The sequence below is a fragment of the Lithobates pipiens genome, unplaced genomic scaffold (assembly GCF_037356315.1).
Source record: "Lithobates pipiens isolate NorthernLeopardFrog02 unplaced genomic scaffold, aLitPip1_a1.2 Scaffold_19, whole genome shotgun sequence".
Classification (NCBI taxonomy): domain Eukaryota; kingdom Metazoa; phylum Chordata; class Amphibia; order Anura; family Ranidae; genus Lithobates; species Lithobates pipiens.
Window position 1 is genome coordinate 48,967,041 of NW_027507764.1, and position 25,352 is coordinate 48,992,392.

The 25,352-nt window shown below is 42.5% G+C and overlaps 1 protein-coding gene across 5 annotated transcripts in view; it reads right to left on the minus strand.

Moving 5' to 3' along the window:
• Window positions 1-1,549: 1,549 nt before the first annotated feature.
• Window positions 1,550-25,352, minus strand: part of PHF14 (PHD finger protein 14) — a 421,390-nt gene continuing 397,587 nt past the window's right edge. For 4 of the 5 annotated variants that reach the window (XM_077490721.1, XM_077490723.1, XM_077490720.1 and 1 more), the window contains one exon: window positions 1,550-11,037. In XM_077490721.1, coding sequence (XP_077346847.1) covers window positions 10,975-11,037 — 63 coding nt within the window. In that variant the 3' untranslated portion in view covers window positions 1,550-10,974. Of the gene's footprint in view, window positions 11,038-11,678; window positions 11,723-25,352 lie in introns of all 5 variants that reach the window. The other variant, XM_077490722.1, reaches the window with a different exon arrangement.

Genomic DNA, 25,352 nt, shown 5'->3' on the forward strand with positions numbered 1-25,352 from the left:
ACAATCCTGGCACTTCGTTGGCTTGCAAGGCTTGGGAGAAAGACCTGGAATCTTCCTTTTCACAGGAAGAATGGGAACGTATCTTTCTACATATTCATAAAGGTTCGCTGAACGTATCAACGCAGGAAAATGGATATAAACTACAATGCCGCTGGTACCGTACTCCTGCTCTGATCCACTCCTGGGATGCAAAGACTCCGGATACATGCTGGAGATGTCACAATCCGGGTGGCACCCTCCTACACTTGTGGTGGCTTTGCTCAGCCATACATCCTTTCTGGCAGATAATACATAGGAAAATTGAAAAAATTACGAGCTCGACAATACCCTTCTCTCGCTACATCACGATGCCCACTCTAGCACGCCTTACCGAAAATCTCTCACACTCCACTTAATCAGTGCAGCAAAGCAATGCATCCCAATCTATTGGAAGTCTCCTACCATCCCTTCCATTGCAGAATGGCTTCGTAGAGTTGATAAGATAGCAAACATAGAAGAACTGATCCACATTCATGCTGACACTCCGACGAAGTTTAGCTCCAAATGGGCACCTTGGATCCACTTTCGGACTACTGCTGACTTTCACGACCCGATTCAAAATCCCTCCTGACTAACCTTCGCATATTTAGATACCCGTAATTAGCACCGAGTACCCCCTGGGTTTCCTACCACACGACACCTCAACCGTCCACCCTAAAAGGGTGTTAGTTCGTAGACGGCGAGTAGCAGATCTCCTGAACCCCTGTCTGATTCTTTTACCTAAAGACACAACCTCCCCTCTCTCTGCCCTCTCTCACTCGTTCTTTATCCCGTCTCTCTTTTACATAGTTCCCTCTCCCCACCCTTCTCCCTACAAGGATACGCATCTCCCCCCTTACCTCCTTCTCGATCTTTCCTTACCTCGACACGTTCTTTGTTGTCGCGGTCGGGCAATCCAACTTTAGACCTGTTGATCATAGTACAACTCTACACCTACACAATCAAACGATCTGATTTTATCTGCATTTGGAATCTCTTCCATAGATTTTTACATCTTGTTAACTGTTTACTTAGACCTAAGGTTCCATTCTACATCTACTGTATAACCATATCCAATTTGTTTGTATTATTCTTGCTCAACATGGATTGCCTGTTCTATATATATATATATATATATATATATATATATATGTTATTATTCTTCTGTATGATGTATTTTGAAAACCAATAAAAACCTTTGGAAAAAAATAAAAAAATAAAATAAAATAAACAAATGAAATGGAAATGAACACATTTTTCGGCAGTACACATGTCATAGTGCTTGTCAGGTGTCCAGGCCCCCAAATTGAACAGATGGGACCAGATACAGGACCAAATGTACTACTTTATTGGCGGCTCTGACCAACCATGACTATATATTTTTATCAGCAAACTTTACGGTCACTGTTGGTTAGAAGATCCATGTACTGTCCAATGCTAAATTTTATCTAATTTATCAAACAGGCACACTTTTGCTAGTTTTTATGAAATAGGTATTCTGCAATTACTGGCAAAAATAAATAACAAAAAGTACAGCAAAAAAAAAAATTGCTTTTATTTATTTTCCTTGAATAGAATGGTTGAAAATATGCAACATTTGCAACGGAAAATCCACGAGTTCATAAAAAAGAAACATTTATTACATGTACATAAAAAATAAAACAGCATGCATAAAAGACACAAAATGTCATCACCATACAAAACCATGCTAAGGTACAAAGACATATTCGCCTTTATTCAACAAGGCAGCAAACAAGGAGGGCACAGTGTAGTAATCTGTACCTACCAGTTATATACAACTTGTCCATTAAGAGTTGTCTACTGATCAGTGACTATTGGTTCCTGTAAAATTATCTATGCCCTATTAAAAAGGCTGATGGCAACACTATGATAGGAATGCAAAATTCTTTATTAAAGTGGAACTGAAGTAAAATTTAAAAAATCGTAGTAGCAGGCAGGTCGTTTATAACAGACGAAACATGCAGGAGGATTTACTAAAACTGGAGAGTGCACAGTCTGGTGCAGCTGTGCATGGTGGCCAATCAGCTTCCAGGTTATTTTGTCAAAGCTTAATTGAACAAGCTGAAGTTAGATGATTGGCTATCATGCACAGTGCTCCAGTTTTAGTAAATCCCCCCTGAAATGACTTTTCCATTAAATAAACCTACATACCTTCTCTCAATCCTCTCTATATCATATCTGCATCTGCAGCTTTAGTTCCACTTTAAGGCTACTTTCACACTGGCGCCGCCCGACTTTTTCTAATGCCCCGCAATCGCACTGCCCCAGTGTGAAAGCACTCGGGCTTTTACATTCGGGCAGCATGGGGGACAGTTTTCAGGTGCATTACATTTCTAGCACTAAAACACCTGAATACTGCCTCAGCGTAAAAGGAGCCTAAAGACGACCAAGAAAAATTAAAACCCGGGTATGAAAGTTTTATGAATATGAAATAATAAAAGGACGTACTATTGAAGCAGAGAATCTTTTAGGTGCATGTGTTTTTAAATGAGAATGAGTGATTCCCCAACAGTGAAAGTCACATTAACTTATTTATAAATATAACCCTAAGCCCACGTTCACATTAGGCTGATTTGGCACGCCATTTGACATGTCAAATAACATGCCAATTTGGTGGCTATTGCCGGCAATGGCACTGTCCAAATCGGGGCAGTGCCGACTTTGCAGCGCCGCACCGATTCCCAAAAGTTGTTCCTGCGCTACTTTTGATGCCACCCCCATCAAGTCATTCCCTGCATCCATTACTTGTTGTGCCACCACCCCCTCCCTTTAGAATGTAAGCTCTATGAGCCGGGCCCTCCTGTATTGAACTGTACTGTAATTGCGTTGTCCCCCCTCTACGTTGTAAAGCACTGCGTAAACTGTTGGCATTATATAAATTGGGTATAATACTACTATAATAATTTGAATAGACATCTGTGCATGAACCCGCACAGATGTCTGTCAAATCACCCCCTCCCCCCAAAGTCAGGCTGCATTGCCAGTTTGAAATCTAACCCGCAGCAGTGTGAACCTGGGCTAAGGGCTGAATGGAGGGTCCAATCAGGTCCACCTGAAAAACGGACAGGTGGACATGATCCGACAGCCCGTGTGAAAACAGACTTTGGGTTTGATTTACTAAAACTGGAGAGTGCAAAATCTGGTGCAGTTGTGCATGGTAGCCAATCAGCTTCAGGTTGTTCAATTAAGCTTTGAGGGAAAAAAACAACAACTGGAAGCTGATTGGTTTCTATGCAGAGCGGCACCAGATTCTGCACTCTCCAGTTTCAGTAAATCAACCCCAAAGGCCCTTTTCACACGGGCTGTCCGATCAGGTCCACCTGTCCGTTTTTAAGATGGGCCTGTCCGGACCCTCCATTCAGCCCTATGGAGCGGTGGACGTTGGCGGTGACCTGTCTGCTGACATCGGACGCTATCCATTCAGGTCCGCCAAATCCAGAAGGATGGTGGTCTTATTTTCCACTCATATGGAGGATCGGATCAGATGAAAATGGACAGGCGGTACGTTTTCATCTGATCTCCCCATAGAGGAGAGTCGGACTCTGATAGGTCCGTCTCTGCACAGTGAGCAGATTCGGACCTGTAATGCGCCTGCTCAGCGAGGATCAAAGGAGTGATCTCCCCACTGAGCAAGCGGAGTCTGTCCAAATGCCCTGTGTGAAAGGGGCCTAAGTGTTTATTGCCATTCTGTTGATAAAGCCTCGCCTGCCTGAAGAGGGAAGCCATGTCAAGTAAAATTGTGCAGATAAAGACAGCTTTGCATTGTTTCAGAGCAATGGTCTCTCTGCAGCTGACATCCCCACCTACTGAGTCACCATTGCAAACAGCAGGGGGCATTATGGATAGATTAGAAATAAAAGACTTTGCGGCACAAAGGGCTCATTCACAATACAATGTATTTGATTGTGTGTTACTGCAACATATGTGCTTTGCCATTAATTCCTAATGGCCCCTCAATGCATATATACAGTCATGAAAAGAAGTAAGTGTACCTCAGGGAAATTTATGACTTTTTTCAACATATTTAAAAGGGCAAACATAACATTTTGATTCAAACAGTGCTCACAGATAAAGATCATATACTTGAACAAATGACACATAAAATAGACCCGGTGTATTCATTTCATTGATCTAAATAATCAAAATGCAGAAATTGTCATATAGAAAACCCCTACAATTACCACCACTTAAGATTCATGAAATTAGAATGGAGTATTCCATATTGGGAGCTACGCAGGTGGAACTATTTGTGATCGATGTGTGTGATGTCATCATTGTAAGATCAATAGAGCTCCTTAAGGCCCTCAGAAAATTATGGATGCCTAAAGCCTCGTACACACAACCTGCTGGGTTGGACAAAAAAATAACCTGACGGCTCCAGTCAGAGCCGCTGTACTAACGATCCAACATTAGTACAGCAATTTCCCCCGCTAAGCTCTTGTGTTCTGACAGGGGGACACCCGCCAGAACACTCCGGTCAGCGCTCTCAGCCATTGGCTGAGAAGTGTTAATCGGGAGTCGGTCAGCTGCTGGTTTTCCAGCATGCTTGTCCGACAGAAGTCAGCCAAACATCCGGCTATTGTTGGACCAGCTGACATATACTCTGGCCGAACGTTGGCCGGTTACTATTGAACCGGCCGATGTCTCCTGACATTTGGCCCATGTGTACAGGGCTTAAGAGTCTGGTAAAGACATTAAAAAAGATCGCCAAATGATGTGAAATTAATCATTCCACTGTTAGGGAAATAATCTACAACTGGTGTACATTTCAAAACCACGATAACTTATCCAGAATTGGCTTGGCCAGCAAATTTTAGTTTGATGCAAAAAAAAAAAAGTCTCCAATAACTCCAAAATCTTATCGCAAGGTGTTCTGGAGTCAAATTGCCTGCATCTGCAATCAGAAAGAGATTGCACCTGTTCAGAACGCAAGGGAGGGGTGTTAAGAAAAAGCCTTTGAGGCCCAAAAAAGAACATAGCAAGATTACAGTTTGCCATTGAACACGTAGGCAAACATCAGGCATTCTGGAACAATGTGCTGAAGGATGATGATGGAATTGTTGGTCACAGTAATAGTAGACATGTTTACTGTAAATTAAAACCAATGGTTCAGCAGAACCTCCTAATAACTGTGAAGCATGGTGTTGGAAATGTTATGGCTTGGGGCTGTTTTGTTGCTTCAGTCATCAATTAACCTACCAGCATGTCTTTGGAGTGTGAGAAGAAGCAGGAGTGCCCAGAGGAAACCCATGCAAACTATAGGCAGGTCATGTTGTGGCTGGGATTTGAACGGATGATCTTAGCACTGGTAGGCGGAAGTGCTAACCACTTAGCCTTTGTGCTGTCTTTTTGGTTCCAATCTAAATTGGCCCTAGTATGTGTATGTATGCGAGTTAGGGAACTTAGACTGTAAGCTCCTTGAGGACAAGGACTGATGTGAATGTACAGTAGAAGTACTGTATGTAAAGCGCTGTGTAAATTGATGGCGCTACATAAGTACTTGTAATGAATAAAAAATAAATAAGTAAACTATATGTTCTGCATCATATCAAAATGTGCTTGATGAGAATGCCCATATGTAAAAACACCAACGATGAACCAGAAATGAGTCTTTCAACTCAATGATCCAAAGCACATTAACAAATTCACCAAGGAATGGCCCAAAAAATAAGAAATAAAGAGTTATGGGACTACCTTTAGTCAAAGCCCGGCTTTGAATCCCATAGCCCGTGTGGCATCCCATTTAAACCTGGATAGGAGCAGCGGCGACAAATAGAAGAACCGATTTCCTCCATTTTCCTCCTGTAGCCACTGAATGCCTGCTTCTCCCCTTCCTGCAGGAATTCAGCGGATGCAGGAGGAAAATGGAGGAGATTGGTTACTCTATATGCTGCCGCCTCTCCTATTCAGCTTCCTTCTGCTGCCCCTGGGCTCTTCTCTCTCCTGGCCCCCTTTATCCTTCGCAGCTCTGTAAGGCTCCTGCCCTCTCCCACCGGCTGCTGCGGGGGATGCTGTCAGAATGGAAAGCGGGGAAGGGGTTGGTAAATGTGTCATTTTCTGGCCCCTTCCTTGTCTGAAAAAAATAGTCAGGAGCGATCGGTATGGATCACTGTGTCAATTCATAATTAAAGCATAGCTTGTGAACGAACGGGAAGCTCTGTACAGAGCTATTCCTGTCCATTCATTTTGTGCAGCTAAGGCTGCAGAGATGGAGATTGAAGGCTGTGTCCTCAATCTTCTTGGTCTCAAAGGTAAGACATCAGAGGTCTGTTTACACCCCTCATATTTCACCAAAGCCCATTAAAATTGGAGTTCCTAAAATTTTTTTTAAATAATTAAAAATATTGTAAAAATGTAATAAAAAAATTAAAAAATACTGACACCAGTAGCGGAACTACCAGGGTCGCAAAGGTAGCACCGGCCCTGGTGTTCCATCACTGCGCTTGGAGGGAAGGGCCCGTTCATAGTTTCTTCCTGTCCTGAAGGTTCTATTTATGAATCTGCTTGCAACTAAAATAATTTTGCATGGAGAAGTATATAAAAATTCAGAGACTGCTGGGCACAAAGCCTACAAGAAGTAATTTTTGCTACATTACCAGCTTTTGCTACAAAGCATGTACCTTTTCCATAGTACACCATTACATATCTAGTGATATTTTTGTAGGCTAAATGATTGAAAAGGCAAATGTTTCTTCTCCTTTATAGTAAGCACTGTTTAAATGCAGACTGAATGTTTGCCTATGCAACTATATTGAAAAAGTCAACAATTTGTATATTTAATAAAAAAAAAAAAAAAAAAACATGTGAAAAATAAAAAGGTACAACCCATGCAAAGTCCCACCTTTGCTACAGTGCACCGCTATGTAAATATACTTGGTGGGTGCACGATCTAGTATTTAAATAGCAGAAGTTACATTTTGAATGTGATGGAGGCCTAGTCAACACGTATCAAGGGCACATTCACTTTACATCAACATACAAACATGCGCATGACAAAGAATGAGTGTTATGGTGTGAACGAGCCCTAATATTTATTTTTTGGTAATTAAAATTCCACGTTTGAGAACAACTGTTAAAAAAAGCCAACATACCACATTACTGCAGAAAAAAAAATGGTTTGTAGGTTGTTTCATTAACTATAAATGATACAATGCAGACAAAATAAAATCATCATCATCATGGGTGTTTGTTTTACCATACATCTGCTTTATTTGTTAGTAATCTACATATTCAGTGAATTCAAGTCAGATATGTGAGAAGGGATCAAGGAAAAAAAAAAAGAGACCACAGGAACATTTGCTTCACCAACAAAATATATTCTAAGTGAGACACTACAAGACCCAGCATCCTCTGTAGGGCACTCTAGGAATAGAAAATTTATGTTATCTCAGGTGGCACTAGTTGGCAGCAGTTACTCAATACCGGGAGTACAATTCACTAAAATACAACTTCCAGTTATGTCATACTGGAAAGTATCAATCTTGAAAGCATTTTTGCAATCAAATAATGCAAACTTTTTATACCCAATAAAGCTAAAACATTTCATTTTTTTCTTTCTGGATAGTGGGGACGGGCCATCAGGGAGATTTCCTTCACTTCTTGTCCTGAAGATCCAATAGGAAGTTTCTACCTGAACAAGTGTCCCCCATTGTAAGATTTTCCTCTGTTCTTGTGAAAACTTAACTTCTTCTAGCCGGTGGTATGTGTATATACACAGCGATCAGCTATAACATTATGACCACTGACAGGTAAAGGGAATATCTCGTTACAATGGCATCTTAAAATTGGTGGAATATATTAGATAAGTGAACATGTTGACCATAAAGTTGATGTGGTGAAAGCAGAAAAAAATAAAAATAAAATGGGCATCAGTTTGTTGTGTATGGGGCTGTAAGGCCCATTGTGACCCATGACTACAGTCAAAAGCTTCTACAATGGTCACATGAACATCAGAACTGGACTATAGAGCAATGGAAGAAGGTGGCCTGGTCCAATGAATCAAGTTTTCTCTTACATTGTGTGGATGGCCGGGCACGTGTGCATCACTAACCTGGGGAAGAGATAGCACCAGGGTGTGGCATAAGAAGGCAAGTTGGCAGAGGCAGTGTGATGCTTTGGGCAATGTTCTGCTGGGAAACCTTGGGTCTTGCCATTCATGTGGATGTTACTTTGGTGTCCATGGCTCAACGGGTCAGGGCTGTTTTAGCAAATACTCAATATTAGGTGGGTGGGTGGTCATAATATTATGGCTGATCGGTGTATGCGGCCTCTTGGCAGATGGGCTTGAGAGTCTGCATATATGCGTACCAGAATGTAAAAAGAGCTGTGCCGAGAGTACTCTCCCACCACAGTGAATAAGGGAAAGCTCCCGATCTCTACTTGCAATCGGGAGCTTTACAATCATGTGACCGCTATGACAGCCAATCACGACGGTCACATGATCAGAAACCTCCTAAAGGGCCGGGAGATGTCGAAGTTAAGGGGTTAAAGCAGTTGTAAAGTCTAATAGTGAAAGAATCACAGATATAAAAACCCTGCCTAACAGAAGAGACCCTAGTGATTTATTTTGTTATAAATGCCTCCCCCCGGCCTGTCAGCAGGCATGTAGTCTGAGTCACATATGTGCAGCTCAAGCCACGTTTATGGCTCTGTGTGCCATAGTGAAGTCACTCCCGGGCACATGCATGGCAGTGACGCCATCGTGGGCCCAGCCATTCAAGATGCTGGAGAGTGCGAACCCAGAAGGAAGGCCATGTGAAGACGGAAGCCACTGAGACCTGCTGGAGCAGTGACACTGCAGAGCTGGAGGACTGTGTTTGACAGGTAACTCCATTCTCTGCTAATATGAGGTGTATACTAGCACATTATGGAATATACCTGCAGCGGAGCCATTTTTTTATTGTTTTTGTGTGTGACTTTACAACCACTAACATTTTGGATGGGTACAGCCAGCAAAATTGTGAACTGCATGAACATTATTTTATATTTTGTTTTACAATTCATTCAGTATTATTCATATTTAGTATCAACATCTAAGCTAGGGGTCTCAAACTGGTGGCCCTCCAGCTGTTGCGAAACTACAAGTCCCATCATGCCTCTGCCTGTGAGAGTCATGCTTCTGTCAGCCTAGCAAAGCTTCATGGGACTTGTAGTTTTACAACAGCTGGAGGGCCGCCTGTTTGAGATCCCTGATCTAAGCCTTGATGAAGGGGGAGTGTCTAGCCCCAGAAATGTGTTGTTTTCTCTTCTGATCTATTGTGCAAAATAAAAATTGATAGGATTTACACACTGTAGCTATGGTTCTCTTTACACTCTTTAGCAATAAAAATGACCCTTCAACACTTGATCCAAAACAGAGACCTGAAAAAGCTTGTGGCGCCGCTACAAGCAGGACGACACTCTCGGGTGTGGGGGTGTCGGTTGTCCAAATAAGTCAATGCTGTGCTAATATGCAGTATCTGGGACCTTGCATGTCTCCCCTGTGCGCCACTGAATTTAATGCAATGACATCACTTCCGAGTCAAAACAACTAGAAGGGGAGGAGAGTGTAAGTGCATCCACCCGACCCCCCCTGATTCTCTACCCAGCAGCAACCACTATGCCAGTCCAAGGCCTGCATATGGGCAAACAGAGCCAGGGATACATAGCAGGGGGGATGGGGGGTGTGCAGCATTCTGATGGAAGCCCAGGCGGTGCAAGGTGGAAATTTCTGGTCGCAATGTTGATGGGGTTTGTCGAGCCCTGATGTATACAATTATATATCTACAACTTGTACATATTGTTACAGCTCATTTATGCTGAAATTTCAGGTCCTGATGAAGCGCGGTTCCCCGCAAAATGCGTAGACCTTGACAGTTTTTTTTCCCCAAGACCATGCACACAGGAAATTATGGACGGTTAACCTGTATAATTGATTTTAATATGTTTTAATGGATATAATATAATAATGGAGATGCTATTGTTTGAGTTTACATTACCACTCCTGGAGGTATAATTTAAGTCCCCACTTCTCGAGCTGTTCCCCTATAACACTGTACACCGGTCAGGTGAGCGGCGTCTCAGATACTGCATACCAATAAACAAAAAAAATAGTTTGGACTATACATACACTTTAAAGAGTCAGTTTACCAATAGGGATATTTTACTTTTTAGTAGATGCAGTTGTAGCATACCAGCTACTGGGTGAAATATGCCTCGGGCCTATTCCAGTAACAAGTTTCCAAGACCAGAGTTCACAGCTGTTGCAACCATTACTAGGGGCCCCCAATTTCCCTGTTGGAACTGGAGATGAAGAAGGCCACATGATCACACTTCCCTGACCCCTCTTTCAGTTGTCTAGTATAGTAAAATGTCATGTGTCTACCACTGAGCATGTATAATTGGCAGTTACTGAAGCAGTTGCATTGTAGGACAATCTAACCATTTTTGAGGACAGTCACAAACACGTCAATGATCCAGTAGACACAGCACACATTCCCTACTGAAATGGTTGTTAAATAATACTGACATATTTTGGCATCATGTATCATTTTTAGGGCAGTCGGTTATTGCCTCCAGTCATATGGGCTTCACACAATAGAGATATCTTCTGGATTTAATTGCTTGCATTGAAATGTTACCGATTTTGACTGAAATATCTATTGGCCATCGGCAATGGGATCTGAACCTAGAATGTTGAGCTTGTAGAATGTCTGCGTCAGAGGCAGCAAGGCCTGTGACCTCTAATATGAAGAATGGCTGGAGGCCCTTTGCGAATTGATCAGAATCTTAAAGGGATTTTGGAAAGCATGGCAGATTATGGAAAATAAGGTGAAAAATATTTTTTTTTCCCTGTAACAGCAGCCTTTTTTTATAGTATAAACTGGAATGATTTCGTACAAAACATATCTTTCTTAACAAACGTTGCAGGGTCTTTTCTTTTCAATCGGTAAAGATTCATGCGGTATCGGTCTCAAGTTCTTGCAGTGGTTGTACCTCCGTCGTTTCGGTTTCGTCTTCCTGGAAAACATAGGTAGGTGTAAGTATTAGGACATCAAGGTAAGAGCTTCCATTAAAAACAGATTTACTTATTAAAAAAAAAAAAATTAAAAGAAATAATAAAATAACAAAAATGCAATGTTTTGGCAAAAAAAGGCAGCCTTTAAAGTCACAATACAAATGTGTGTCAGTTCCGCCAATGGTGGATGAAATCATCGTCCTCTTGTAGAGCTATGCCTGCCGGTAGAATCCTCAGGATGTGCCGCTTGCGGTCATGGCGGAAGCATGGTCCCTTGCTGAGGACTGTGCTTCTTCCTGCTGGTCGCTACACAGCTAAGTCACTTCAGAGCTGTGGGGAAACCCTAGGTGCTTAGTGGCTGGCAGGTGGAACCACAGCGTGCATCGGAGACAAGTGTTGTAAGATTTTACCGGTGGGTGTAGCTCTGTAAGTGCACCGAGATTCCATTCAGTGCAGGAAGAAGTGGTAAGGAAAATGATTTTGCATTTTTCAGGCTGCTTTTTAAAACTATATTTATTTTTTATAAAAGAAGTAAATCTAAAATCGTAAAAAATAAATAAAAAAAAATGTATGCGGGAGGGAGACAATATACATAACCATAAATATAGTAAAGTAACAAATATATATGTAATAGTTCCCATACCTAGAATACGGATGACTGCTTACTACTTGCAAGCCTCATTGAATCTATAAATAGAATATAAGGACACTATAGTGCATTTTCAACCATTTTTTTTTTTCAAACATTTTCAAACGTATTAATTAAAGACTGCATGGAGCAAAGTGCTAATTATTAGCTGTGGTGACCCACTGCAACCAGTCAATTTATGTTCTGCCGGTCTGACTTTAGAAGAGTGAATTTTGATTGATTTCATCACTTACATTTTCAATATCTAAATTCTGCCACTAGTGACTAGTTTGCTATATACAGAACTGTGCACAAGTTTTGGGCTATATACAGAACTGTGCACACGTTTTGGGCTATATACAGAACTGTGCACAAGTTTTGGGCTATATACAGAACTGTGCACAAGTTTTGGGCAGGTGTGAAGAAATGCTGTAAAGAATTAAAGAATGCTTTCAAAAATATAGATTTTGTTTATTTTTATGAATTTCCAAAATGCAAAGTGAACGTACAGAATAAAAATATAAATCAAATCAATATTTGGTGCGACTACCCTTTGGCTTCAAACCAGCATCAATTGTAACACTTGCAAAGTCAGAGATTTTGTATGATTAACCAATTATACCACGCTGGTGCTAATGACCATTCATTTCATATGTAAGCTGAAACACAGTCATTAACTGAAACAGAAATAGCTGTGTAGGAGGCTTAATCCTGAGTGAGGAACAGCCAAACTCTGCTACTAAGGTGAAGTTGTAGAAGACAGTTTCATGTCTCAGGTCATACACCATGGCAAGACTGAGCACAGCAACAAACATAAGCTATTTATACTGCATCACCAAGGTCTCTGCAAGGAAAACATTTCAAAGCAGAGCAGGGTTACAAGATGTGCTGTTCAAGCTCTTTTGAAGAAATGGGCAATGTTGAGGAACGTAGACACAGTGGTTGGCCAAGGAAACTTAATGCAGCAGATGAGAGACACATTATGCCTACTTCCCTTCCACATCAGATGATGTCCAGCAGTGCCATCAGCTCAGAACTAGTGGAAACCAGTGGACCCCAGGTACACCCATCTACTGTATGGAGAAATCTAGCCAAAAGTTGTCTTCATGGAAGAAATTCAGCCAAAAAGCCATACCTCTGACGTTGAAACAATTCTAAGCGACTCAACTTTGCATGAAAACATAAGACCTGGGGTGCAGAAAAATGGCAGCAGGTGCTGTGGACTGATGAGTTAAAAACTTGTAATTTTTGGCTGTAGCAGGAGGCAGTTTGTTGGTGAAGGTCTGGAGAGCGGTACAATAATGAGTGTCTGCAGGCAACAGTGAAGAATGGTGGAGGTTCCTTGCAAGATGGGGTTGTATTTCTGCAAATGGATTTGAATATTTGGTCAGGATCAATGGTGTTCCTCAATGCTGAGAAATATAGGCACTTATCCACCATGCCATACCATCAGGGAGGTGTGTGATTGGCTACAAATTTATTCTGCAACAGGACAATGACCCCAAACATACAGCCAAACCATTAAGAACTACAGTATTTTCAGCATAAAGAACATGGAGTCCTGGAAGTGATGTTTTGGCCCCACGGAGCCCTGATCGCAACATCATTTAATCTGTCTGGGATTACATGAAGAGACAGAAGGATTTGAGGCAGCCTACATCCAAAGAAGATCTGCGCTTAGTTCTCCAAGATATTAGGAACAACCTACTTGCCGAGTTCCTACAAAAACTGTGTGTAAGTGTACCTAGAAGAATTGATGCTAGTTTGGAGGCAAAGGTTTAGCACACCAAATGTTGATTTGCTTTGGATTTCTCTTCTGTTCACTTACTTTATTTTTATATCAATTTTGTTAATTGATAAAAAAAAAATTATAAAAAAAAAACTATTAACACTTCTATTTCTGAAAGCTTTCTAAATTTACATCATTTTTTTTTTCGCACCTGCCTAAAATGTTTGCAGAGTACTGTATGTATAGCAAAAGGTTTGTCTGACTTACTCTATGATAAAAAGGTATGTAAAAACTGCGACCAGTTGTTGGGTTCAGGTGTTTCCAGTGAAGGGTACAGTTAAGGCTACAGCATGCAAAGACATTTTAGAGAATTTTGCTCTTCCAACCTTGCAGTAACAGTTTGGTGAAGGCCCTTTTCTGTCCCAAGATGACTGTGCCCCTGTGTACAAAGCCAGCTCCATAAAGACATGGTTTGACCAGTTTGGTGTGGATGAACTCAAGCGGTCTGGACAGAGCCCTGACCTCAACTCTACTGAACAACTTTGAAATGATTCAGAATGCCAATTTTTCTTATCAAACATGAGCTCACAATTAGTTTTTTCTTATCGTACATCACGGGACACAGAGCCATAGTAGTTACTATTTGGGTTATAGGCCACCTTCAGGTGATGGACACTGGCACGCCCTAAGACAAAAAGTGCACTCCCTATATAACTGCTGGGAGTACCTCAGTATAAGGTGTTGGTCACGAGTGAAGATGTGCTGTGCTGAGCTCCACTGGAGCAATCCTTGCTAGGGTTAGCCATGCAGGCGGATCCATTCAAAGGGTCTTTTTGGCCAAATTGAATGGTGTCCGGGCCTTGTATCCGAAGAAATAAAGTCTTGCCTGTAACGCTTCTCTTTAGAAAGCTGGACCCCAGATGCAGTACTTTTTGGTATTAAGGCCATAACGTTTTTAGTGGCGGTGGTGCTATTACAGGTCCAGGATTCTGGGTCTCCTCGAGGATCCCCAGCTTCTGAAGGTTTAACGGAACCCACCGTGAAGGGTGAAGATTGGGTCTGTTGGTTTAGGAAAGATAAGTGGAGTTTTCTAAGAAATTTTTTAAATTTCTTATGAATGTCTCTAAATATAGTAAGTGTTGTCATGCCTATGTGTCACCACTGGGGGCAGTATGGAGCACTTACTGTCTCATGCTTCTCAGAGAGCCCACATTGTGTCCAGGAAGCAGCAAATGTCTCTTCCTCCGGCCAGCGGCAAGACCTCCGGTAAGTCTGGGGGGGGTTCCCTTTCCCCACCAGACGCCCCCCTCTGCTGTTTTTTCCTCCCCTCTTCTCAGGGAAGGAGCGCTACAAGAAATTGAAAATAAAAAATGGCACACCACTCGGCAGCTTCCAGACCTCCCCTCACCATCAGCGCCTAGATGCGATTCAGTTCGCATTGTGCGCTATACAAGTATTTCATTCATTCATTCATTCACCATTCCTTCTTCCCTCCCTGTGGATCCCATAGGATCGGAGCCCGCATGGGAAAGAGCTCTTTTTTAAAAAAGAGGGGAAGGGCAGTAGGCGTCAGGGGCGGGGCTTAGCGCGGCGTTAGCGTTCTCCAACGCCCATTGTGGAAGGAGTGTTTTAAAAAGCACCATTTTTGCTGTTGCGGGCTGCAGAGGGACACAAGAGAAAAGGTGGCATATTAAAGGTTTGGTGAGACAGGCATTCCTTTTGACACATTTACTGCTGCATCAGGCTGGACATTAATAGCAGCAATGGAGCTGGACTATTGCTCAAGCAAGTGAATGCATTTCTTCTGGTAGTACCTCTGCTTTGTGCATTGGGCTATAGTCAGAAGGGGGGTAAAAACACCTGAAAAGGGGCTCTAGAAAGACTTCTATAGTCACTCGGAAGCCTAGAACCATCTCAGTAAAGATGGCATCCTCCCCTGAGTAATATGGCTGGTCAGAGTGAGCCTTCAAGAGGGGCAAGCAGCCCTTGTGTATATTACTAAGGCGGTCTTTTCTTCAACCATTTTAGTTTGGAGCAAAAAATTGATGCTTAATCGCATCCCAGAGTGGGACTAAGCGTAACAAGTTCCCGTGCCTTTGCTCAGGTCCCTCATGCCGAGGAACCTCATCACTGATTTGGTCCGCTCCACATTTTTACTGCCAGCAGCGCAGTCAGTCGATAAGCCCACTTCTGGTTTGGGTTCACTAAAGCCTCCCCAATCGGTTCATGCTTTTCCTATCCATTCATGGTTTAAAAAAGCTTATGTATTCTGAGTGGGAGCACCCAGATAAACAGTTTTATTCCTCCAAAAAAGTTTTCAATACTTTATCCTATGGAGGAAGAGTTTTATAAGAAAATGGGGAATTCCAGCAATTGATGTTGCTATGTCCTCTGTAAACAAAAACCTCACTTGTCCAGTAGACAATGCTCATATGCTAAAGGGTCCAACAGTTAAGAAGTTGGAATTCCTTTTTTTTAAAAACTATATTTCGCTCACAGGTTCAGCCTGCGCTGGCAGCGATCGGAGTATCTCAGTCCTTAAAGGACCAGTTTATGGAGGTACTCAAAGTTATTCCTGATCAGCAGGCCCAAGATTTGGCCGGATATCAGAAGTGTTGTGTTTTACAGTAGACGCTATGAAAGATTCTATTTTCCAGGCCTTATGACTCATGCTAGGGCTTGTACATCCTATGGTTAAAAATCGGTCAGCTGAAACGCCATGCAAAGCTCTTGGCCAGTTTCCCATTTCATGGTGAAGGGTTATTTGGAGACAATCTGGATAAGTATATCCAAAGAATCTCTAATGGGAAAAATACCCCTTTTCCGGTTAAGAAGTTTAAGCATTTTCCTTTTAGGCGTGCTTCTTCTCCAGTGCCAGGGGCATCAGCCTCCGGGCAGTCACAATGGCCTTCTCAGTCAAGTGCAAGAGGTAAACCTCAGGGTCAGTCCCAAGGTCAAAAGAGGACCTGGGGGAGGAAACCCACAAAACAAAATACTAAAGTCTCCTTATGAAGGGGCACCCCCGCTCGCTTGAGTGGGGGGAAGGCTTCTACAGTTTTCAAGGATCTGGCAGGAACAATGTCCAGACAGATGGGTGGCTGCCTCAATATCTTTAGGTTACAAACTAGAGTTCCCGTCTCCTCGTTTTCTCAGGTTGAGTGCTCCCAGAGATCCAGTGAAAAAGTCGTCTCTTTCTAGCTTTGGATCGTCTCTCATCTCAAAGAGTGATATCGGTGGTCCCCTTGGAAAAGAAAGGATTAGGATTTTATTCAAACCTTTTCACAGTTCCAAAACCAAACGGGTATTTCAGACCTATTTGAGATCTCAAAGATCGAAACCGGTTTTTGAATATCCGTTCTTTTCGCATGGAGTCAATCCAATCAGTAGAGTCTATCCTACAAGGGGGAGAATTTCTGGCGTCAGTCAACATCAAGGATGCTCATCTCCATGTGCTGATTTTCCCCGCTCACCAGAATTTTCTACTCTTCAAGGTTGAAAATCTTCATTTTCAGTTTGTAACTCTGCTGTTCGGTCTAGCTACTGCACCTCAAGTGTTTACAAAGGTCCTGGCTCCTATAGCCAGGCTAAGGGCTCAAGGTATGATGATACTAGCCTACTTAGACGATCTACTCTTGATAGATCAGTCAGTAGCCCACTTAAACCAGAGTTTGGTCGCCGCAGTGGGCTACCTGGAATGCCTAGGTTGGATTCTCAACCTAGAGAAATCCTCCTTAAATCCTTCAAGGAGATTGCAGTACTTGGGGCTGATCATAGATAAAGTTCAGAAGAAGCTGTTTTTGGCCCCGGAAAGGGTCAGTTCCATAAAGGAACTGATTCAATTGGTGAAAACAAAGAAGAATCCTTCTATTCGACTTTGCATGAAGTTATTGCGGAAGATGGTGGCTTCTTTCGAGGCCGTTCCTTATGCACAGTTTCATTCAAGACTACTGCAAAGCAGTATCCTGTCAACTTGGAACAAGAAGGTCTAACCTGGACTTCCACATGCATTTATCCCCCACAGTGCATCAGAGCCTCAACTGGTTACCAGTTTCCTGGTAGGTGGTAACAACAGATGCCAGCCATTTGGGCTGGAGAGCAGTTCTGGAAGAAGTGTCTGTCCAAGGGAAATGGTCCAAATCAGAGATGACCTTGCCCATCAATATTCTAGAGATTCGGGCAGTACACCTGGCCCTAGAGGCCTGGACACCCAGATTATGGAATTATCCTGTCAGGATCTAATCTGACAATGCCACAGCAGTGGCCTATATCAATCACCAAGGGGGCACGAGAAGTTGTGCGGCCCAGAAAGAGGTGAATCACATTCTCTCTCGGGCAGAAAACATTCCTTGCTTATCAGCAATTTTCATTTCAGGGATAGAGAATTGGCAAGCGGACTACTTGAGTCGCCAACAATTGTTCCCGGGACATTCACATTCACCCCGACATCTTTCTGTCAATATGTCGAAAATGGGGAGTCCCGGACGTGGATCTGTTTGCATCCAGGTTCAACAACAAAATCATCAACTTTGTGTCAAGGACAAGGGATCCGATGGCATTGGATCAGATGCCTTGTTTTTTTTCCATGGGATCAGTTTTCACTGATCTATGTGTTCCCTCCTGCTCCGCTGCCATCTTGCAAGGTCCAGTATTCCATCTCACCTTACAAATGCTAAAATGTAAGGGTTTGGCTATTGAGACCCACATTCTGAAAGACTGTGGGTTGTCTGCTTCAGTAGTTTCTACTTTGGTTAATGCTAGGTAGCCGGCCTCCAGAGTCATATTATAGAGTCTGGAAGGCATATGTCTCCTTGTGTGAATCCAGGGGTTGGCACCCCAGGAAATATCTCATAGGTAGGATCCTTGAATTCCTACAGATAGGATTAGAAATGAAGCTGACCTTGAGTTCTATCAAGGGCCAGGTGTCGGTCTTATCAGTGTTTTTTTTTTTACAACGACCACTTGTTTCACGCTCTCTGGTTCGTAACTTTATTCAAGGGGTAACATGGATTAATGCTCCAGTTGGGTCACCCCTGAATCCTTGGGACTCGAATTTAGTCTGGTTGGCATTACAAAAACAGCCTTTTGAGCCAATACAAGATATTCTCTTGGTCCTCATGACAAAGAAAATAAATTGTCTTGGTTGCCATATCGTCTGCTAGAAGAGTATCAGAGTTGGCTGCTCTTTTTTGTAAAGAGACATATTTGATTATTCATTAGGATAAGGTTGTTTTGCGGCCTCATCCTAATTTCCTACCGAAAGCAGCGTCAGGTTTTCATTTGAACCAGGATATTGTTCTGCCTTAATTTTTTCCAGAACTTTGTTCTGTGAAAGAAAGGTCGCTACATTCTCTTGATGTGGTGAGAGAGGTCAAGGTCTCTTTGAAAGTGATGGATCAGATTCATAAAACAGATGTTTTGTTTGTGTTGCCAGACGGTCCTAAAAGGAGGACAGGCAGCGTCATAATCTACTATTTTTAAATGTATTCGTCAAGCGATTGTTCAAGCTTATGGTTTAAAGAGGAAAATTCCTCCTTTTCATGTTAAAGCGCACCAGGACTGCTAGTGCTCCTTGGGCAGTGAATCACCAAGCCTCCATGGCTCAGATATGCAAGGCCGCAACTTGGTCTTCAGTCCATACATTTACCAGCTTCTATCAGGTAGATGTAAAGGTCATGAGGATATCGCCTTCGGGCGCAGTGTACTGCATTGCTATGGGACATCCCACATAGTAACTGCTATGGCTCTGTGTCCCGTGATGTACGATAAGGAAATAGGATTTTTATAACAGCTTACCTGTAAAATCATTTTCTTTGAAGTACATCACGGGACACAGAGGTCCCTCCCTTCTTTGGTATACACGTGTATTGCTTTGCTACAAAACTGAGGAACTCCCAGCAGTGGGAGGGGTTATATAGGGAGTGTACTTTTTGTCTTAGGGCGTGCCAGTGTCCATCACCTGAAGGTGGCCTATAACCCACATAGTAACGACTATGACTGTGTGTCCCCTGATGTACTTCAAAGAAAAGGATTTTACAGGTAAGCTGTTATAAAAATTAAATTTTTTGGGGGAATGGGCACACAATCCAAAATCTTGTGAAAAGCCTTCCCAAAAGAGTAGAGGCTGCTTAGCTGCAAAAAATAGGGAAGGATTAACTCCATATTCATGGCCATGGTTTCATAATAAAATGTCCAACAATATATACACACATACAGTACAAACTATACATAGAAACATGGTTTCAAAAAAGTGAACACGCAATTTTAGATTTACTTTAACTGCTTCCAGTCCTGGTCAATTCTGACATTTTTCTCCTACATGTAAAAAACAAAATTTTTTGGGCTAGCAATCTACTTGGAAGCCCGAAACATAATATAATTTTTTTATGCAGAGGCCATGAAGAATAAAACGGTGGGTGTTGAGTATTTTTATGCCATACAATATTTGCACAACAGTTTTTCAGACGCAATTTTTTTGGAAAAACAAACTTTAATGAATTTCAATGCACAAACACACAATAGAATACCAAATTGCTTGGTAAATTATAAAAGATGATGTTTTGCCAAGTAAACAGACCTTGACAGGTCCTCTTTATGGAGAGATCTGGGGTCCACTAGACCAGTGATCATCAACCCTGTCCTCAGGGCCCACTAATAGGCCAGGCTTTATGTATTACCTTGGGGAGATGTAGGCTAGAATACTGCAATCACCGAGCAGCAAATGATTTCACCTGTGATGTATTTCAGTTATCTTGCAAACCTGGCCTGTTAGGCCCCTTTCACACTGACGATCCGTTCAGGCCCGCCTGTCAGTTTTTCAGGCGGACCTGAACGGGTGCTCCATAGAGCTCTATGGAGCGTCGGATGTCAGCGGTGACATGTCCGCTGACATCCGACCCGCTCCGATCCGAAAAAGTGTGACGGAGGAAAAAGCTATTTTTCCATCCGTCTGCGGATCGGATCGGGTGACGACGGGCACTGCGGTCCGTCATCATCCGATCTCCCATAGGGGAGAGCGGCGCTGTGACAGGTCCGTCCCTGCGCAGTATGCAGAGACGGAGCTGTCATCTCCCTGCTCAGCGGGGATCGGCGGAGTGATCCCCGCTGAGCAAACGGACATCCACGGGGCGGATCAGAACTGATCCGCCCCGTGTGAAAGGACCCTTAGTGAGCCCTGAGGACAGGGTTGATGACCATTGCACTAGACCCCAGGTCTCACCTCTAGCGTTCAATGTAGCTGATAAGACACAGATTGGCCTGATCGGCTGCTTCAGTCTGGCCACACATGGTGCGAATCTCAGCCAGTTCAGCAGGAACCGGCCGAGATTTGAACTGTTAATGGTCAGGTTGAATATACCAAGTTGCTCGATCGCCCAGGTAAACAAAGAACTGAAACCGGAAGGGACTAAATTCTCACTGCTTCTGACTTCACACCTCTCATTGTGTCCCAGGAACTGGATGACAGCTCGTTGCATCCTTACCAGGCTCTCGATCGCATGGAAGAGCCCAACAAAGGTGATGGTGGCACCACCTGTAAAAGTAATCCAGCAGCTCCTTAGCCACTAGGATTACTTCTAATTTGTAGGGAATCTCCAGCTCTAAAAAAAAACAATATCTCGATCATTGCTGCAGCGATGACCGATAGATCCCCCTTTCCATCCAAAGACATTCAAAAATGTACGGTGGACAGGAAGTGGTTAAAGTTTAAACTGGCTACTTATATACATACATCTGAAAAGCTTTAAAAAGTCGATAATGTGTTTTTGAAAAGATGCATAGAGAAGGAACTACACCACTGGTATACTGTTGAATGTCATTATTTAAGGCAAGCCAATATTGTCTGTGAAGGTTCTCATTTATCCAGGTCATGGTATATCTAGTAGTAGTAGTAGTCAGTTACATTCAACTTGATGAGTACTGCTTTTTATTTAAGGTAGATGGCAAGGAAGTACAAGTATCAGTGTTTTATCACAGACAGGCAATCTCATTATATAATTTTAGCCGTGTTACATACACACAGTATGCCATTACTATGCTACAGATCTATAAAATACATTGTAGCTAGTAGATCAATTGGCTTCATATGTTTATTGAGCAATTCCAGTGACCTGCACACGCTTTCTAACAAATGCCTAAAGCTTCCTTTTCTTTGTCTCATTTTTTAACTATAACAGGTAGGAAGAAAACAAGAAAAAAATAACCCAGAACAACTTAAAGTGGGTTTAAACCCCATTCATGACATCTGACCTGGGCACATATCTCTGTTGTGTTTACTTATCTCTTTCCAAAGCTCTAAGTGCCGTGTCTTTATGCTGCTCCATTCCTCTGTTACAGGCACGATAACTTCTGACAAGTTCTCACACACATGAGATAAAAGCAGCTGAAAATTTGTGTCGGGAAGGAGCTTAGAGATAGATAAGCAGAGAGCTTGTCTATTCAGACTGCAGCTGTGCAAGTTTCTTCATGCCACTGCTGAATGAGGAAGAAATATTTGATGCGCACTTTCTAAAGAATGTAGAAAAGGAAAAGACTGCAGATATACTTGCAAAACTTATGGAGAGAGATTAGTTTCATCTTTGTGTATCATCTGAGGCTGTTCACCTCACTGGGTATAGGAGAGGGTTTACATACACTTTAACCACTTTCAGACCGGACCAATTTGCTGGTCAAAGATCAGACCACTTTTTGCGATTCGGCACTGCGTCGCTTTAACTGACAATTGCGCGGTCGTGCGACGTGGCTCCCAAACAAAATTAACGTCCTTTTTTTCCCACAAATAGAGCTTTCTTTTGGTGGTATTTGATCACCCCTGCGGTTTTTATTTTTTGCGCTATAAACAAAAATAGAGCGATAATTTTGAAAAAAACGCATTATTTTTTACTTTTTGTAATAATAAATATCCCCCAAAAATATATAAAAAAACATTTTTTTCCCTCAGTTTAGGCCGATACGTATTCTTCTACATATTTTTGGTAAAAAAAAAATCGCAATAAGCGATTGATTGGTTTGCGCAAAAGTTATAGCGTTTACAAAATAGGGATAGTTTTATAGCATTTTTATTAATAATTTTTTATTATTTTTTTTTTACTAGTAATGGCGGCGATCTGCGATTTTTATTGTGACTGCGACATTGTGGGGGACCCATCGGACATTTTTGACACATTTTTGGGACCATTGTCATTTATACAGTAATCACTGCTATATAAATGCAGTGATTCCTGTGTAAATGACACTGGCAGTGAAAGGGTTAACCAGTGGGTGGCAGTGTAGGGGTTAAGTGTTCCTAGGGGTGTGTTACTAACTGTGGGGGGGTTGGGCTTTCATTTAGTGTACACTGATCTCTGCTCCAATCACATGGAGCAGAGATCAGCGTCACTAGTTGCTAGGCAGAATGGAAAAATGTTGTTTCCTCCATTCGGCCGCTCCGTGAGACGATCGCGGGGATGCCCGCGGCGATCGAGTCCGCGGGTCCCGCGACCGGACTCACGGGGGTCCCGACCAGCGCGGGAGCGCGCCGCCGGCGGCGCGCTCCCGATGGCACGGCGGCAGCGAATATTGGACGTACATGTACGCCAATATGCCTGCCCGTGCCATTCTGTCGACGTACATCGTCGTGCGCTGGTCGGGAACTGGTTAAAGTAGAACTATAGGCAAAACTTTTTTTTCTTCATTTTGGATAGAGTAAGGCAGAGTTATAACCCCTCTCCACTCCAAAAACTAAAAAAAAAAGTTTTGCCATTTGCTATACTTTAAGGCATGAGCCTTATGCTTATTCCCATCATAAGAATGAAAACAGGAATGTTTTAGGGTCAAATGAGCAGGTAATGGAGAAATTATAATAAGGATCTGAGTGTGTGTGTGTGTGGGGGGGTTGAAAGGTGAAAGGAGGCAGTATGCTTGAGAAGGAAGTATCACATGTAGGGTGCAAGTAGAAGAAGAGGGGAGGCAGAAGGAGAGAAGGAAAAAGGAGGGATCTTCTGTAATTTTGAAGATGTTTTGTAGCTTATCCAAGCCATTTCTTCAAAATCTAAGGAACGGTTTTTAAAATTTCAGAACAAGTCCAGTTAAATGTAACTACTTGACAATGGAGATTGTCCTCGCCTTTCTTCTTCTCGAAGTAGGCACCTGCATCTAATGGTAGGATAAAGGTGGCCATAGATGGTTTGAATTCTGGCCTGTTCAGCAAGGAACGGATGAGATTCGAACCATCTATAGGCAGGCTGATTGTACCTCCGGCAGAACACAGTAGCTTCAAGGGAGGGATTCCCCCATCAACACTTACATGTGGTTGCAGGAAAGAAAATTGCATAATTTATGGCCTGCCTAAGATATGGAAATTAGAAGTAGGCAGCACTGGTTCCATACTGCATTACACTGGTAATCATATGGAAAGTAGATGTAAACTCTCAAGTAGGCTTACGACTGGGTTCACGATTATGCAGCCGTGGCTCACAGCAGGGGGTTCGGTGCATCCCTCTTCACTGATTCAGGTGCAAATCAGGTCCGAATTTCTGCCAGAATTTGCACCTGATTCGGAGCCAAAGATGCACAGGACCCTTTCAAGGATCACGCCTACCACAGAGGTGTGTGAACCGACTCCATTGAGAGCCGGTCGCACTCTCCTGTCATGCGAATTGGATGCGGGTCTTCCTATATCCAACTCACATAAGTGTGAACCCAGCTTTAGGCTCCGTTCATGCTTTCAGATTTGAGTCCCACAAAATCACATGACAATGGAAATCACATTGATTTGAATGGTGCCCATTCACATTAATGCAACTTCGCATGGCATGTTTTTGGAAAAGGTTCCTGTACTACTTTGGTACGATTTCAGCATGACTCTGACCCCACAGAATATGCAACCCACATTCAAGTTGCACTACCTAATGACACTGAAGATCGGATCAAATTTGAATTACAACAGTGTGAACCTAACCTTAATGTGGTAATGTCATTTCAAAATATAACTTTCAATATATCTATAGATTTTATAAAGATAATATCTTGTGATACTACCATAAATGTTCTTACGGAGCATCCTGTTATAGGACGACAACGTTCTGCACTGTCCTCTTCCGGTGTGAAAAGTATATCATTTTTTTCTTGTTAAAGTATTTTAGGGTAAAGGGCGATACAAGTGTGTACAGGGTAAACTAGAAAATACGTGATTCAGCGATGTTGAGCGTACTCAGGAGTAGGGAAAGGTGCAGAACAAATGCTGAAATGTAAATGGTGGCTAATAACTAAGGGGGTAATATAGGGACACTGCAACCAGCATGAAAACCAAAACAGGTACTTGCAGAAAATTTACCATCATTTCACCACTGTTCTCCCCATAGAAAGGCTTTAGCTCAGGTCAGGTTCCTTCTAACTACTTCTAAAATATTCTTGCGACTATTTTGGGCCTTGAAGTTAACTTAACCCAGCATGCAAGCAATGTCAGTTTCAGAGTTTTCCTTCAATCTGGCGGCTGGAATTAGCAGGAGAAAAAAAAAAGAAGAAAGATCTGCCAGCACCTGACTGTATGAAGATTCCTTTCCCATCAGCATGTGTGCAGTTCCAATAATACATCCAGTAAAGTAAATCAGGAAAAGCGACGCATGGTGGTAATTTTAGTTCCACCAAGCAATGTCTTTACTTTATCATTTGCTACAACAATAAATTTAGCTTCTTGTGCTGCAACATCATATTTTCACTCCATCTCGCATATTTTCCTGACAGTGGTGCCAATTTTCCAATTACTTGTGCAGCCATATGTTATCTGAAGATCAGCCAGGTCTAAGACAGTAAACAAGCACCGATCAGGCAGCTGCAGACTCACAGCTTGGAGATGAAAAGTCCTACAGGTCTGGGTCTTACTCCAACCACCTTCTTAAAGTGAACCTCACACTAAAGTATACACACTAACAAATAAAAGAACATAAAAATAAATACCCATTCTCAAATTAGTTCCCATATGCCTG